Source organism: Alligator sinensis, unplaced genomic scaffold (genome assembly GCF_000455745.1).
Source record: "Alligator sinensis unplaced genomic scaffold, ASM45574v1 scaffold374_1, whole genome shotgun sequence".
NCBI classification, from domain to species: Eukaryota; Metazoa; Chordata; order Crocodylia; family Alligatoridae; genus Alligator; species Alligator sinensis.
In genome coordinates, this window is record NW_005842383.1 from 1,196,709 (window position 1) to 1,214,018 (window position 17,310).

Below are 17,310 nucleotides of genomic sequence, written 5' to 3' on the forward strand. Positions count from 1 at the left end.
CGGCGGGAAATTCTACCTTGCACCAGGATTCTCTTTTGCAGCAGAAAACTCCACCGTGCAAGGAAGCTTGCAATTTAGCGGGGACAATTTAGCAGTGCCGAAGCGCACACAAATAAAAATCACACCTTTTGGGTTGTGACATGCCGCAGATCATTTTGATCACTTACACCATAGTATAAGTAATACAGGGGGTGTCAAAGAAACCATGCTATCTTCCCTGAGGGTTTGGAAAATTGGGGTTGAGTTGAGCAGCAGCAGTGCTAATTGCTACGGTTCTTGGAGCAGTCATAGCCACAGTTCAGCCAGTCACCAAATTTCTGGCCCTGTGGGCAACCCCACAAACCATCTCTCTGCTACCTGATAGCTTGTGGGGCCGGATGTTTGACACATGTGTAGGTAGCATGTTGCCCTTCGCTATCACAGCTACTTATGTTTGAATAATACTCAGTTCTCCAGATTCATCTTACCTGCTGTATATCATTCGGTGAAATATTCTTTTCTTTTTTTTAAGATGTCATTATTGTATGGAAACTACTTCATGGATTTAGATGCATCTTATAACTGGGTTAATCTATGGGCTTAGCCCATAGCTGTGATTCTCAACCAGGGTGCCTTGAGTTCCTTTCAAGGGTATTGTGGGATGCTACACAATGTTAATACTGCTAAAATGTGCAAACATGATTCACATAAATCCAGGGATTTCAAATAGGAACCCATAGTGTTAAAAACATTTTCTGACCTTTTTGTTTCGAGTTCTTTGTAGCAGAAGAATTGTTCTATTACGTTTCTGTAGTAAAAAAAAAAAAAAAAAAAAAGTGAAAACTAAGAGCTGGCATTTTTCACAGGCTAACTCGGTTCTATCCAGGAGTGCTTTTGAAACTGCTGCTCTGAATAGACTCACACGAAGTTTGCTAGGCTCCGTGGAACTTGTGCACGCAGGGAAAAGGGATACGTTGAGGATTGCGAACGGCGACGGGGAGAGGCTAGAGGCTGATCAGACCCCTGTTGCCTGCTTGAAATGCACTGGGTCCGATAGGCTCTGCAGCACTTAGCGATCTTCACACAGCGTGAAGTCTCCTCCTCCTGGTGTTTGTGGAGTCCTCCAACTTGGGCAGAAACCACTCAAGCTTTTTATATGGCTAGCAAGCCAATCACTAGCCGCCACGTGTGAATAATTTCACGCAAGCCAATAATGGGGCTCGAATTATAATACAAATGGTGGGAACTCTTTGCAAAGTGCATTTCTGTGCTGCAAAGAAGAAATGCACACTGCAAAGAAAGCTACAAATTGGCGGGAAAATAATTCAGTGGTGCCAAAGCGCACACACAACAAAAATCACACTCTTGGGTTGTGACAAGAGAGAGAAAACGAAGAGCTGGCATTTTCCAAGGGGTGCCTCGAGTCTAAAAAGGTTGAGAACCACTAGTATATAGAGTGAAACTGTACCTTGCATTGTGCCTAACTTCAGATTGGCATGCCTGACTACCTCTCTCTGCTCACGGATTGAGTGAATGGGGATGTGAAAGAGGTGGAAGTTCCTGTTTGAACAAAAATGTTGTAGCAGAACCTAGAGGAAATAGGCTAGATTTCCTGAGTTAAAGATCCTTTTCAAGCTGATTGGAAAATATTCCCTTCCTGTGAACAGAGGAATTCATTAACATTAGTAGGATTGGAAGAATTTGATTTTTTTTTTTTTTTAATCATTTCAACAAATAATATCAATATTTATTTTTAAGCGTGTATTTCTGTTTTTAACGATTTAATTTTTCAGGATTGCATGAAACTAGGGGCAGATGATTTATTAATAGTATATTATTATAGTGCAGTTTAACCACCTGTCATGACAAACAGCTACTGTATGATTTCCACCAGCTGAGTGGCATCAGTCCTGGCTCCGCTCCCCTGTAGCTCCCTCCCCTCTGCTTTGCTGCTTCCTCTTCTTTTGTTCCCAGTCCCCCTGGGGTTTCTGGGAGTTGTAGTCCAAACTAGTCAGCAAAGTTCTGTAGGACTGCTTCCCCTATCATCATACACTTCATCAGCCATCATTTTTCTTAAGTCTCTTTGCTCTAAACTTTGATTATTAACAATGGAAATATTTTTTGTCAGTCTGTGAGTGAGGTAAAATTAGTGTGTATCAACATTTACAGAGAAAAATCGAATCCTGCCAAGCCTAGTCATTAGTGAATTTATTTGTGAAATTGTGCTGTAGATATAGCAAAGGTTCAACTTCAAAAGTAATATTGTTTAGAGATTTGATACTTTTCAAATGTGTATATTTGTATCTTTGTTTACACACTTTCTGTACAGTCTTACTGATGTTGTTAGTTCTCTTCTTTCTTTGATAAGTAAAATCATTTTCCTTTGCATTATTTCAGATGTGCCATTTGGCGGAGCAAAAGCTGGTGTTAAGATCAATCCTAAAAACTATACAGTAGGTCTAAATTATATATGTACACTTGGTTTACTGGAATGGTTAGGCTAACCAGTTCATAGTTCTCTGGAGCAGCACTGATAGCTTAGAAATCCATTTCTCACTCTGAAGAGATTAAATTAAGCTTATTTGCATGCATGTGATGGCCAAGTTTGGATCAAAAACAATTTTGTATTTAAGGTCTGTATAATGTATATATAAAAAGTCAAATACATGGATTATTTAGATTGCTCAATCTTTTCCTGAAATGTGAAGTCATTGCTACTAATTTGGAGCCTAAAATTTTTCCAGGTGATGCTGTTTAGGAAGGGTTAAGTATCACCTTTGAGAATATGTTTTCACTTAAGAGAAGGAGTTTGATAATTTTTATTGGTTTCAAAATAGTTTTCAATTGTTTTCAAGTCTGAGGGTTGGACTTGGCTAGAAGGTTTGCTCTTAAGGATAATAGGCAGGGAAGTGGAAGTGAGTGAAGTTCGGTAGTTTTCAGTTTTTGGGGTGTCATTTGGGGAATCTGCTGCTTTGTTTTGTTCTGCTGGTTTATTGTAAACTGTTCTGAGCCCCCCTGGACATGTTATGATATGAATCTAAATAATAGTATTTCTTTAGTATGGCTTTATTAGCAAACTTTTTAAAATCAAAGCCAATTATAGCCAAGCTTCCAAAAATGAGAGCAAATGTTATGTATAATTTGATATAATTTCATGTATTGTATATACTAAATTTCAATGTAAACTTAAGGAATTGCATGAATTAATTGTAATCTTGTGTTAATTATGCTGTAATCAGGAGAGATATTGCTGTTGACTCACAATTCTTATACATGACTATTTTTATAGGACTATTCTACTTTAAACATTGAAATTAAGTTTGGTCAAACACTGTCCTGATTCACGTATACTTCCTTTTGAGTTGAAATATGTGAAGAAAGAAAATTGGGTACTACCTCAAACCAATTTAGATACAGCACTGAAATTGCAAAAAAGGACAATTAATAAGCAGATGGCATAAAAACTATAAATCAATGAAACAGACTTTTTCTTGTAGAAACAATATATTGCACTTAATATTAAATTTATGGCTGACTTTGGTGAACTCTAATAACCTGTGATGTTTGTTTCATTTTATTTATAGGACAATGAGTTGGAAAAAATCACAAGAAGATTTACCATGGAGTTAGCAAAGAAGGGATTTATTGGTATGTAATGCAGTTTTTTCTAGTAAAAACTTTTGAATTAACTGAGCAGCCTTTTTTGCCCAACTGCATTTGGCTCTGTCCTTTTCTTCTTGGAACTCTCTTCTGTTTGCCTGGTGCTTGCCAACTCACCAGTTGTTATAGGCAGCTCTATAACCCTTATCTAAGCTCTCTTCTAGCTGCTTACTGTAACGCATCTGGCCCTAGCTGTGTACATCAAATTGCAGCCTTCTTATGCTGACTTCTTATTGACTAAGTAGCAGGGATTAAGGGACTCTGCTCCACTATGTCCATAAGATATAAGTACTTAGGGACATCACAGGGACCACACTGATAGTTTCAAAAGAAGCAGAGGTGCCTATTAATGGGTGTTCCATTTTATTCATATTCTTTGAATATCTGAGCTATTCTCATATCACTCTTTGGAGTTCTTACTTGAGGAGACCTGATACTGTTCTGGAATACTTGGCCATTTTAAATAAAAGTTTATTAGGGTTCTTTTGCATGACCAAACCTTTTGATTTCCTAAGAACCAAGGTGAAGAATAAGGCATTTAATAAAGATCTTTTCTATTTAAGAGGTCAGGAATGTAATCCCTATAAATGTCCCTTTATACATTTATCTTCCATTTTTCACTCTGTATAGGGACAGCTGTCTCTGTTCACTGATTTGAGTCAAGCTTGTATACAGATAATTTTTGACATTCTGAATGGTTTGTTGTGCTTTTTTGTACCTGATTCATTAACAGTTTAAATGCTTCTATTACTGATTTATTGTAGGAGAAGCTGTGTTTCACAAACTTATTTGACATAATTATGGAGCAATTGGAAATTGGGCTGGGTGGTTGTGTCTTGCCAAACTTTTTTTTTAATTTAAATTTCTTAGCTTTAAGAAAACAGCTACTTAGGTAGAGTACATATAATTTACCTGTTACAGTTGATTTATGGAGGTGCATTTAGGAATATCTTTCATGAGATGTGTTATTTTGTACCTGTCATTCTTAAGTAGGTGCTCTATACTCTGTATAAGTAAGTAGGTGATGTCATACTCTGGTATGATGAACAAGGAACAAATGGAGGGAAAAGTTATTTAGTTAAACTAGATAACAGTATTTAGAATAGCCAATCTCAAATATTTTTCAAGCAAGAAAATGTACATTTTCAAGATTGAAGTAAAGAGAAATGAAATTACATAGACAAGTTCCTAAAGGTAGAACAAGCGAATGTACTACTAGTATAAATCAGTCACATGGACAGTGATATACATGCAAATGTTGAAACAAAAATACAAATACATGTTTGAGACACTGTTTTATCTCTCTGTTTTAACTGAGTGACTATTTTAGTTATTTGAGTAGTTAAAGAGATTTTGGCAGTTTTCTGAAATAGGTGCATGAGATGTTGTGTGAAATAGAATATTGAGCCAAAAGTGTACATAGCTGCTTTAAATGGGATTTTAGGAAAGTAGATCTTCCTGGCTATGGGGATGAGATGTAGAAGATTTGAAGATAATTTGTCCTCAACTCTTGAGAGATGTTTTTACTGTTGCCAACAGGACCTGGTATTGATGTACCTGCTCCAGATATGAGCACAGGGGAGAGGGAGATGTCCTGGATTGCAGATACCTATGCCAATACTATAGGACACTATGTAAGTTTTGAGCAGATTCATAGGTGTGAAAAAGCTTCTTTATTATTTGCTTAAATCCAGCCAACATTGTGCTAGAGATTTGTCACCGTTGCCTAATCTTCCAAGTTTATTTAATTAGATTAATTTTAATCTATGATTTAATCTGATTCATTTAAATCTATGAATGTAAACTGTAGCACTGTAATTGATTTGAGGTTTTTTTAGGTCATGGTTTGAAAAAAAAAATAGCTTAATGACCTTCTTTAAGCATCAGATGTTCAAAGTGGTCTACTCTAATATGACCAATTTCAAAGGAAAATGGCAGCTATAGCCATTATTGACACTTTATATATTGTGCATCATAAAGCAAGTAGCGTGATTCTATTTAAACTGCCTTAAGCTGTTGGGAACCGGTGTTCTTTTTTGAAAATGTGAATTTTCACGAAGGCATTTAAAAACAAAGACCTGCAAAACAAAGTTTTAAGTGAAATCTGTAATTAAATCTTTAGTAAGCCTTTGAATATACTTGTAAAAATGCAGAATAGCAACACTGCAAGCAATAAGAAAGCATGATAAAGTGACTAATTCAGAAGATTTTAAATAGGAACTTTGCTTTTTACCTAGTTTGAGTTAGCCTTTAGGCTTAATAATTTTCTTACAGCAGACACTATTAAACATTCCAATTTTTATAATACTCTGTCTCTTCAAAGACCATATATTTTATATAAGGCAGTTTTATAAATAATTATAAATAATTAAATCACTGTGTCCTTCACATTTGAACATGATATTAAAATAATTTCTCTAAAATTGAGTTGTCAATTGAGACTTATGAATGGTTAATCATTAGAGGTGCACCGATACATCGGTCCAATATCAGATTCGTACTGATATAAAGAAAACTGGCTGTATTGGATATTGGCCCAATAGGGCTGATAATTTGGCCAATAAATGCCTGTGCTGCATGCAGCCGCGGTGCAGCACTCAGGCAGTGAGGAGCAGAGCCAGCAGTGTGGAGAGTTCCCTGCAGCTGGTAAATCTGGTGTAGGGGGAGGGGAAAGGGTGTTGGAGGGCTGGTCAATGCCCCCTGTGGTGAGGGAGGGAGCAGGCGCAGGTGGAAGGGGGGCCAGAGCTGTCTTATGGCGGGGGGAGGTGGCTCTCGCCACTGCTTGTACCCTGGGAGAGTATGGGGGGGCATGTGCTCCCCAGATCTGCACAGGGCAGGGTGGGCTGCAGCCAGGGCTGCGCTGTGCTCTTCTCAGTGGGTGCCAGTGGCACTGGGAGGATGCAGAGTATACAAAATTTCCCCTTTGGTTTCTGCAGTAACTTCCAATAGCTCTTTAGGGACACAATCTGTCATTTTTTACAGAAGTTACGAAAGCAAGTATAGGAGCAGCCTTCTGCACTTGTACTGCATTCAGCTTGACTTTAATAACATCTTTATAATCTTCAATAAAAAAAGGGCTGGTTTCAACCACTAGTTCAGGCTGATAACTGGTAAAAACACTGATAGAAAAAAATAAAATGTCTAGAGTATGGCTGGGAGCCTGTAGCCTGTAGGCTATTTCTGGCCTTTGAGGCTGGGACATTAATGGCAATGTGGTGGAGAGGAAGCTACGGCAGTGGCTGCTGGATCAGAACTAGTGGCCCACCTTCAGACATAATTCTGTTAATTTGGTACACTGCTCCTAGACAGTTGTTGACCCCTGGCTTTCTTGGCTTTTTCCCATTCCATAGATACAACTTGTACCAGTCCCTGCAGAGGTGTTGCATGCACACTTTTGTAAAAATGAATGTACAGTTGAGAGCAGAAATCAATAACTTCAAAATGTAATTCTAAGTCAGCACAGTGGTACCTTCTTCCCCTAGAGCTATGTAATATGGCAGCATATTTTCTTTTTTTTTTAAATTAGACCTGCAGAGCTAAAGTAGCTTTGTTTGGATTTGATTAATCTTTTTGGATGAGAGGTTGGGTAGAATTGAATCATCTAAATCAAAATAAATGCAGCTGTCTGAGGGAAGGACTACTGAGACTAGATTTGAGAGGGAAGAGAAAACCAACAAAAAGATGATTGAAGAGCCACTGGACCCATGCAGAATGAACTCCTGGAAAAGCAGGAGAAAAACTAGATCAGGACTATTGAAGTCAAAACTTTAATTAACTTTCATAGACAGTAAAAAGATTGAAAACAGTGTATGACCCATTCCAGACTTTTGGGTGCATGAGTAAAGCTGCAACTTGGACAGGATCCCTGAAGGAACTAAAATAATTAAGATTGTGGTGCCCCCAAGTATATTCAGAGAGCTTAAACTGAAATGGAGGGGGAGAGTTTAAACAACAGTTAGAAGGGCAATGGGATTTCCCCATTGAAGTGTTTAGGATAAAAGAAAGTAAAATCTGCAGGAAGGAGCTACAAGGACAGGAGGAGCAGAGGAATAAGAATTGCATGGTAGAGTAGAGAGTAGGGTTAAGGAGTAAGCCAGAAAACTAAATAAAGTTGTTTTGAATATGTGCCACGTCCAGCAAATTCAAAGATTACAAATACTAAGATAGGAATCTTAGAAAATTAACGGTGATTTATGGGTTAGTGTTAGAATGCTAAATATTTTTCTTTCTCTGAGGTTTCTAATAAAATATTTTTTGCTTAAGCACAAGCATCATTCTGTGTCAGGAATCTCTAAAAATGTTGAAGCCAAGATTTAAATTAAATTGTTATTTGAATGTGTGGCTTTAAGAATAGTAGTGTCTCTCCATTGCTCCTCCCTTTCCTACCAGACCAATCAATTCTTTAATAGCTACCATATCCAACTTTTCCAGAAAATCTTCCTTAACTTTCTGGATTGCTTAATTAAGTGCTAACACTGAACTTATTGACTGATAAATTTGGAGAAAAGATCTGATGCATCTCTTTTGCCCCCCTCTCCCCATCCTCAAACCCCAGTCTAAAATCTTGTCTCCTTTAACTAGCATTTCTCGTGACAGGAAGCTGTGTTCACAAACACAGTATTTATAAACAGGTCTTTCCTTTTGTTTGGGTACATAGTGACTAGTTCAGGGTTTTTAAAATGTGACTGAATGAAAACTTTGTAATATCTCAGATGGATTGTCCAAGATTGTTGTAGTGCTTCTTGTAAGTGACAAGTGATTTGCAGCTGGGAAACCACAAGAGGGAGCAGACTGCTTTCTATAAGAAATGTAGATAATTTTGGACTGGAAATTCTAATTGGCAAGATAACACTACTGGAAAGGAGAGGCTGTCTTCTCTTCGTCAGGTTTTAAATGGGAAGTTTTACTTTGGTTATATAGTATATGTTAGGTAACTGGGTAGAAATATATGTATTTTAGTAGACATGATTGTGTTTGAAAAAACAAAACCCAGATTTGATGCAGTTGAACTCTTCTAGATGAAAATAGCAGCCTCTTATCTACCTTTTCTCCATATGACTGCACTAAAGGGTCAAACCACTGTTCAGCAAACACGAAAGTGTGGTTTGTGCCATATGCTGTCAATATTTTGACTTGAGTCTATTGCCTGTGATGGCATCACCTCAATCAAGAGTGTAAAGTTTCAAAGTTGTTCATAGGGTCTGCTTTTAAAAATACTATATTATTGTTTCCTGTTGTATGATAGTTTAAAGGTGATTAAATAGTTTAAGATATAAAGATATGTCTAATATTTTTAAGGGATTAAATTGTCAATATCCGCAGTGACTATCACAATATTATTATTCACTTGAAAGCTCACCCACCCATTGCTTTCTTGTCACCAAGCAATGTGTTAATAGGGCCCTTCATGCTTCCTATCTTCATGTGAGCTAAACATATCATAAAATAAAATCAGAATCAATTGGTGTAACTAGATTTGCTAGTTACAACAGTTTATAAAGTTATTCTTTATTTCAAATACTGTCCTTATGGTACTAACCTGCCATACACCACTGTGTAGTATTTTTGTTGGAAGCTGAAGAAGGGCCATGACAGTTCCACATCTCTATTACAGCTCTCAGGAAAAGCTTTGAATGTTAAATGTATCAGGGGAAAAAATACTTCTGAAACTTGCATAACACATTTTACTTCAGCTGTTCATGACTGATCCCAGTCTGAGAGAAATGCATACAGTTCATAGAATTCTTCACTGTCTTGCAGGATATTAATGCTCATGCTTGTGTCACTGGTAAACCCATCAGCCAAGGTGGTATCCATGGGCGCATCTCTGCCACTGGCCGTGGTCTCTTTCATGGAATTGAAAATTTTATCAATGAAGCATCATACATGAGCATTTTGGGAATGACTCCAGGGTTTGGGGATAAGACATTTGCTGTTCAGGTAACTTATCGAGATATATAGTAACTTTGACAAAAGTTGAGAATGTCATTGCTTTTAAAATTGCTAGAGTAGTGGACCTGTTAAGGTTTTATAACGTCAAGGATTAACTTTAGCACTCATTGAACTTCAGGGTGCTACTCAGACAAGCAGGCATCCTTTAGTCTGAGCTGTTCTAAATAAACTGGTCTTTTCAATTGCACACTTAAAAACACCATCCTTTTCTAATTCTTTTCTAAACATAGTGTTGTATTCCGGTTTTGCAGGCACTATATTTGAGTGCCAAGACATTTTTAAATTAAGATATTGCATGTATTCCACAATTCTGCCTAAATCCCACTCTGTGTTATCATTCTTATGCATGCCTGAAACACTTGCAAGAGGGAGGGATGGGCCAGGAAGTTGAGTAGATAATCTGATCTGATTTTATGGAATTCAGAAAGAAAGGGCCAAATGGTGACCTATATTTTCAGTTATGATGTGAAGTTTTTGGCTTTCATAATATTTTAGGAGGCCTGAAATTCCAATTTACATTTTAAATTGTTAGGAGAAGCCTGATTATTGCCAATAAGTGGATTACACTGAGAAGTATTTTCTAATACCCCTTCACATGCATAATGTTCTTTTCAAGTTTGTTTTTTTTTCAATTTCTTCTGTTCCAATCACAGGATTGGATGAATATGCAATTAGTGAGCTATTAAGATACAGAATCTGGAAACTAGGCCTGCCTGCTTCATTTGGAACTGTTTTCCAATGTGTTTATTATAAGAAATGGTAAAAGGGTGATTACTACATTTTGCAGCAAGTCCACAGCACTACCTAATTATGACCTTACTGAGCTTTGCTAGTTAACCAGTGATTTGAGGCAAACATCCTGTAGCCTGCTTAGAAAAACAATAGAACACTATCATCCCTGCCCTTTGGAATGTTGGCTCAGTCCTAAACATAGAGCTTCAAATTGAACAAGTAAACTGAAAACTTGGCAGATAGCTGGAGACTAATGGCGAAAGAATGAGGGCAGAGCACTTGAAGACAAACTCATTACATAAAAAGCTTCATTTTTTTGTATCAAAGCTTGATTCTGAGGAAAAGGGGAACTACTACCCAAAAGCAAGAGCTTCAGCTTTATCTTATTCTAAGCTCTGTCATGGTCTTTTGTGACCTTTGGCCAGCTACTTAAGCATGTCACTTTTAACAAAACAAAAAACAAAACAAACAAACAAAAAAAATATATATAGGCATGACATGCAAGTCAGTTCAGTCACCAGTCTTTTAAGTAGGACTTGAATAGTAATATGTAGGGCCTCAGGGTATTCTGGTTAAAAGTGTACAGAATTCCCTCTGCCCCTACTGATACCATATGTCTTCATGCCAGCATATGACATAGAAAGGTGAAAAGCAGAAACAAGGCAAAAAGTTAAGTTATTTAAATATTTTCATTGTCCTTTCCCATGTCTATTCTTCCAGGGATTTGGTAACGTGGGATTACATTCTATGAGGTATTTGCATCGTTTTGGAGCTAAATGTGTTGCTGTTGGAGAGCATGAGGGAGCTATCTGGAATCCTGATGGCCTAGACCCAAAGGAACTAGAAGATTTCAAATTGGTAAGACTTGAGAGAGAGTAGGTATGGTTTAAATGTTCCTTTGCCAAATCAGGAGATGATTGGAGGCTGATGGTGATACGAAATATTTACAGGTTATGCTGTCAGCAGTAATATTTTAAAGTTACCTATCAAACGAGGATCAGGAACGGTGATTGTTTTAGATTTTTATTTGTTACTAGTGTGAAGGTAATCAAGCATTTGTTTTATCATTAATGTGAGGGAATTGTGTTGTGTTTTTCACATTAGAGTAGTGTTTCAGAGACCCACTTCAGGGTGCATGCTTCTCAAAGCTGAAACGTTTTATCGTGATACAGTGGCAGAAGTCAGGATTTTATATTAGGCAATAAACAGTGAGGGTGAAAATAACCCCTTTTTTTCCTTTCCTCCTCAAATAGCAACATGGAACAATCATTGGCTTCCCGAAAGCACAACCACTTGAAGGCAGCATCTTGGAAGCAGACTGTGACATTCTCATCCCTGCTGCCAGTGAGAAACAGTTGACTAAAGCCAATGCTCACAAGGTCAAAGCAAAAGTAAGATGATCAATTAAATCTGGAATTTAAATATGTAACTTATAAATGGGGCTCCTGGTTTTCTCTGATAAAAATTTCAAATTCTCTGATAAAAATCCAAAATTTGTCATTAAAATGAAACGCAACTATATATATACACTAGTGAATTGCCTGTCAAGAATGACAGTGGCGGGGGGTTGGGCACAGGCAGGGATGGAGTGCAGCCACCCACCACCCTGTGCTGCTGCCTCCCAAGAGCAGTGTGGGGGGAAGCCTGCATGCGGTCGCGGCCGCATCTGCGGCCGCTTCACATGCAGGTGCGTGCCATGCACACCCTCCTCTGCTCCCCCCGGCTCTGTCTGCCTGGCCCCGCCTGTCATTCTTGATGCAGCACTAGCTGGAGCCATGCCCTGCTGGGAGCCACACCCCCCAAGAGCATTAGGGCCAGAAGGACTAAGCTCTCTCGCTCTCTCTATTAGTGTGTGTATGTATGTATCAATTGAACACAATATTTTATTGATATATTTATAACTTTAAAGCAGTTTGGAAGGCTACCAGTTCCTCAATCACCATAATAAAATACATTCTAAATAACTATACATTTTGGTATTTGATTTTGGGTTTTTTATCATGCAAAATCAGAGCTCCCCTTGCCCCCTTAGCTCAGAGAATGCAGGTCTAGACCCCTCACTCCCAAGTCACAGACCCCCCTGGCCCTGCTGGTGCCCTTGACTCCCCCGCCCCCACTTACCCCAGCCCTGCCAGAGGGGTGCCCCAGCTACTAGGGCTATGGCTCCAGGGACCTGGGTCTGCAGCCCCCTGCAGCAGCGCCTAAGCCCTGACTGCCGCTCGCAGGAAGTGGCAACCATTGCAGCATAGCAGAGTGCACAGCCCAGCTTCTCTCCCCACCCCTCCCCCTCAGGCAGCACCCACCCTTTGACAGGCTAGAGCAGAGCCTGTCGTTGTGGGGGGGGGTGGGGGGGTGGATGTTGGCTGCCCTCCCCCTGGGCAGGGGACTTAGTTTCCCCCGGCCAAGGCAGCATAAGGCTCACAGTGGCAAGGAGTTTCCGCGCAAGGTCTCACTCTGCCCTGCTGCACCCGATCCCACATGCTGGGCTGCGAAGACTCTTGGGGAGGGCAGCAGGACAGGGAGCCTGCACCCAAAGCGGGCAGCTTGCACCTGCCTCTGCCCCTGCCCCGCACATACAGCTTGGGGGGGGGGCAGGTTTCCCCCCCACTCCTGGGACTGCATGCTGTGATGGACAGCCTGCCCCCCACCCCCTGGCCAGACATACCTGTGGGACCTGCTCTCCAGGCTGTCTGGCGGCCCTGTGCATATACATGCAAATGGCACCCCCTGCCTAACCATCCTCCTCTTGCTCTCTCCCAGCCCTTTGCAGACTAGAACTCTGCCAGCCTGCAGAGAGCTGTTTGCAAAAGTACAAAATCCATGTGTTTCTCTGTTGAAATGAAAAATCAACATTTTTCTCAGGTAAAGGGAATCTGCATTTTTTTTCCATCTTCCCATGGAAAATGGAAAACCCAGATCCCTGCTTATAAATGTAGAGAATGATTTGTTTTCATATTGGCTCTAGCTCTCTGTGAACATTTGCCCTCTATGTAAGCAGTTATTGTGTTGTGGTTCTTTTCCCAGATAATTGCTGAAGGTGCCAACGGACCTACAACCCCTGCAGCTGATAAAGTCTTCTTGGAGAGGAATATAATGGTCATTCCTGTAAGTTGTTTGTAAATGTTAATGAAAAATAACGTAAGCAAAATCATTCTTCTGGATCATAGGAGCAGCCATAAACAGGCTTTAATAAAAGAATAACTGCAAAAATAATTCTGAATATTTTCATGCAAAAGATATTTCTACAGTGTTCTCCTTTCTGTTCTTCTCATCTTTTTAAAAGGTATTGTAACTTCGCTTAAGATTTGCGAGGCTGCTATCCACAAAATCCAGATTTCATTACAACCCCATTACTTAAATATATCTATTGCATCGAACTAACAGTTTTCAAGAAGGAAATGATCTGTAAATATTTGTCAGAGATTTATAATTGCTCATCTTACATGACATTCTAGTATCCAGTCCAGTGAAATGAAGTAGGGAGGAGGAGTCTAAATTCAGCAGTCAAATTTTTCAGGCTCATTCGCCTAATTTTAGACATCAAAGATCACCTGATTGAAGTCAGTAGGAACTTTTGGGGCTCTGCATCTCTGAAAATCAGGTTGAGTTCAGCACCTGTATATGAAAATTGAGACTTAACTGTGTTAGTCTGAAGTCAAGTAGAAGGGAGGGTAGATTAACACTTTATAGAGTAACCAAAGTGTTTGTGTGTGGGGTGGGGGGTCCATCACAAGCTTTTGTAGGCTGAAACTCACTTCATCATATGCTGTGAGGATGTACATAAACCAGTGTATAAGTAAGAGAGAAATATTAGAATATGAAAGCAGAAGGGGGGCAGAGAAGAGGGTCTGGGGGGCAGTCCTGGGAGAGGCAAACAAGCAAACAATACATTTACAAAAAGAAACCAAGTAAAACTTATAATTCATGGGCAAATTCATGATTGAATTTCTGTACCGTCCATTACACTCAGCCATGCTTCCTATGTTTTGTACATTTTAATTTACATTTTAAGTTGACATTATGGTATCTTATGTTTATCATTCAAGAAGTTTATGTTTTTGTGCAGGATCTTTACTTAAATGCTGGTGGTGTAACAGTGTCCTACTTTGAGTGGCTGAAAAATTTGAACCATGTCAGTTATGGACGTTTGACTTTTAAGTATGAAAGGGATTCGAACTACCATTTGCTTAGTAAGTGTTATTTCACTAGCTCAACAGATACATTTACTTAGTAAGAAACTCTAATAAAGTAGGAAGTAAATTGTAGATGTGTTTGATGTCTTTCTTTGTGAAAGGCTGTTGTAGAAGCCAGATGTGAAAACAATCTACATTCAGTATAACTGTTCTTTCTGTTTGCTGGATGGTGGGGAAAATGTGAAGTGCACAGGAAATATATTAGTAATTCACTAATGAATCTGGTAATACTTGAAGAAAGAATGTAGAAACTTAGCAATGGCTTAACAAATAGATCCTAAGTGTTTTGTTAAAATGCCTTAAAAGCACCAAGGTTCCTTGGGTGAATTTGATATCTTTTATTAGACCAACCCAAATAGTTGGAGAATAGTTATTAAGCAAGCTTTCGGGTTCAAAAACCCTTCGTCAGGCTAAGGAAGTTTCAGCAGTCAGTGTGTGCTCTTCCTGGATGGAATAAAAAGTAAAGAAGCAATTCACTTCCAGTTTCATAAGAAGTAAAATACTCTTCATTTTAAAAAATTCCTTCAACTGTATATTAGGTATGACGAGGTGACAAGTTACAACTTGGAAGTGCACTTCTTTTGTCCCTGAGTAGCTATGTGCCCTTCTGCAAATACAGCCAAGTAGGATATCTGTAAAGTACATTAACATAACCTGATACAGGCATTCTTAAAATGTGGCTAGTAGCCCAAGAGCTCTACTGAGGGCCACTGTATTGGTTTTTTGGTTTCCTGACCTAAATGCTGATTATGTGAAAAGCATAAGCGTATTGGAGTAGAACTGTTCTATTTCACGCCAGGCTTAAATAAGACTTGTCAAAAAACACTAAGTAGCACTGAAGATTGCCTCAGTCTCTCAGGATAGAACAGAGTTGGTGATTAAGATAAGAACATTTTTAAACGCAACCTCTTTATGTTGCTTTGCTCCTTATTGGGGACCTACTAAAGTAGCTGAGAGTTTGTTTTTCTTCACACCCCCTTCTTGGCATTATTTGCAGTGGGCTAGGCAGAGTTGACTAGGAAACTGGTGATGTAAATGCAAAATTATGATGCTTTGTTTTATTTTTAGTAACCATATCCTGAAATATAGTATCTTTTATTTTACTTTTGTGAAGCAGCATGCACATGGTCTTTCCACGTACGAAATGCTGATTCAAAAAAGTATACCAGCAACTGAAAATTCACTTGCCATTGTTTCCTTTTCTTTTCCAGTGTCTGTTCAAGAAAGTTTAGAAAGAAAGTTTGGGAAACATGGAGGAACTATTCCAGTTGTGCCTACAGCAGAATTCCAAGATAGAATATCAGTAAGTGACTGCTTTGCAATGTTTTGACCGTTACTTCAGTTTGCAATCCAGTATTGTAATTGTAGATAAAATCTCTTCTGTTGGGCGGATGCGATTGCTATCAAGGGTTTGCCCAGTAACACGGCTAATTTTGTAATTGGTCTCTTTGTATATGACTTCATAATGTTTCACATTCCAATATTCTTTGAAAGCTGACATTTTAATGTGTACATAGAATTCACTTGGTGTTTGCACTGTTAATCGTTCAGCTGCTTCGTAGTACTAGTCGCTGTTCAGATTAGAGGTAGCAAGTTTAAATCCCAGGTGGTCTTTTTGCAATGACACCATATATAAGTGAAGATATTCAGCATGTTTTTGGGGTTGCCCATATTACTAATTCATTAGTGACCCAAAAAAAAAGATTACCACTTTATAAACTAACCAAAGGGGGGGGGTATGTCACAAGCTTTTGTAGGCTGAAACTCACTTTCTCACATGCTGCGAGGATGTACATAACCAGTGTATCAGTAAGAGAAAACTATTAGAATATGAAAGACAGAAAGGAGGTGCAGAGGAGGGTCTGTGGGGCAGTCCTGGGAGAGGCAAACAAGCATGCAATAAATCTAAAAAAAAAAAAGTTGAGTCAACTTGAAATTGCCATTTATGCCAAGTGAAAACCCAACTCAGTGGCAGGCCTGTATGAAGTGGCTAGTATTTGCTTTGGATTTGGCTGATTTGGGGGACAGTGATTCAATTTAGGACAGAGATTCGAATTACTGAATCGATTCAGCCAAATCTGATTTGAAGATTTAGCTGCTGCTGAATCTTCGACTCAAACAGCCCTCATCCCCTGCCTGCTCTCCTAGCCCCGTCAATGGCTGCCCTCCACCTGCAGCCCCAGCATCCTGGCACTTAAAAAAAAATTAAAAAAATAAAAAAATAAAAAGCCCGGCACTCTCCAGCTGCTTCCGGGCAGGGGGGGAGCCCCACTGCCCCATGCTGTGTGCCCTTGCCCTCTCTCCTAGCCCCAGCATTCTGGCTCTTTTTTTTTTTTTTTTAAACTCCCACTCACCAATTGCTGCCAGGTTGCAGGGGGGGCGATCTCCGCTGCCCTCTATGGCCCCATGCTACATGGGGGGCTCTACTACAAGCTCCCATCCCCCACCCGCTCTCCCAGCCCTGTCAGTGGCTGCTCTGCCCAGCCCCAGCCTCCTGGCTCTTCAGGGGGGAAAAAAGCCCAACACTCACCAGCTCCTGCCAGGTGGGTGGCAATCCCTGCTGCCCCCCACTACCCCGCACTGCGTGGGGGGCTCTGCTGTGAGCCCCCAGAAGCCCTGATGACCGCTGCAGCTGCTGGTGAGTGGGGGCTCTTTTTTTGTTTTAGAAACAGGAGCTGGGGCTGGGTGGGGCAGCCATGGGGGGGGGCACTGAGAGAGCAGGTGGGGGCTGGAGGGAGCTAAGGGAGCTGGGGGAGCAGGCAGGGGATGGGGCCTGGTGGGGGTCCCCCCCATG

The 17,310-nt window shown here is 39.8% G+C and overlaps 1 protein-coding gene across 1 annotated transcript in view; it reads left to right on the top strand.

Annotated features, from left to right (window-relative positions):
- Nucleotides 1-17,310, top strand: part of GLUD1 (glutamate dehydrogenase 1) — a 68,555-nt gene that overhangs the window by 47,734 nt on the left and 3,511 nt on the right. The window contains exons 4-12 of the mRNA XM_006029512.3: nucleotides 2,377-2,432; nucleotides 3,564-3,627; nucleotides 5,179-5,273; nucleotides 9,400-9,579; nucleotides 11,044-11,181; nucleotides 11,577-11,714; nucleotides 13,348-13,428; nucleotides 14,390-14,513; nucleotides 15,728-15,819. Coding sequence (XP_006029574.3) covers nucleotides 2,377-2,432; nucleotides 3,564-3,627; nucleotides 5,179-5,273; nucleotides 9,400-9,579; nucleotides 11,044-11,181; nucleotides 11,577-11,714; nucleotides 13,348-13,428; nucleotides 14,390-14,513; nucleotides 15,728-15,819 — 968 coding nt within the window. The remainder of the gene's footprint in view (nucleotides 1-2,376; nucleotides 2,433-3,563; nucleotides 3,628-5,178; nucleotides 5,274-9,399; nucleotides 9,580-11,043; nucleotides 11,182-11,576; nucleotides 11,715-13,347; nucleotides 13,429-14,389; nucleotides 14,514-15,727; nucleotides 15,820-17,310) is intronic.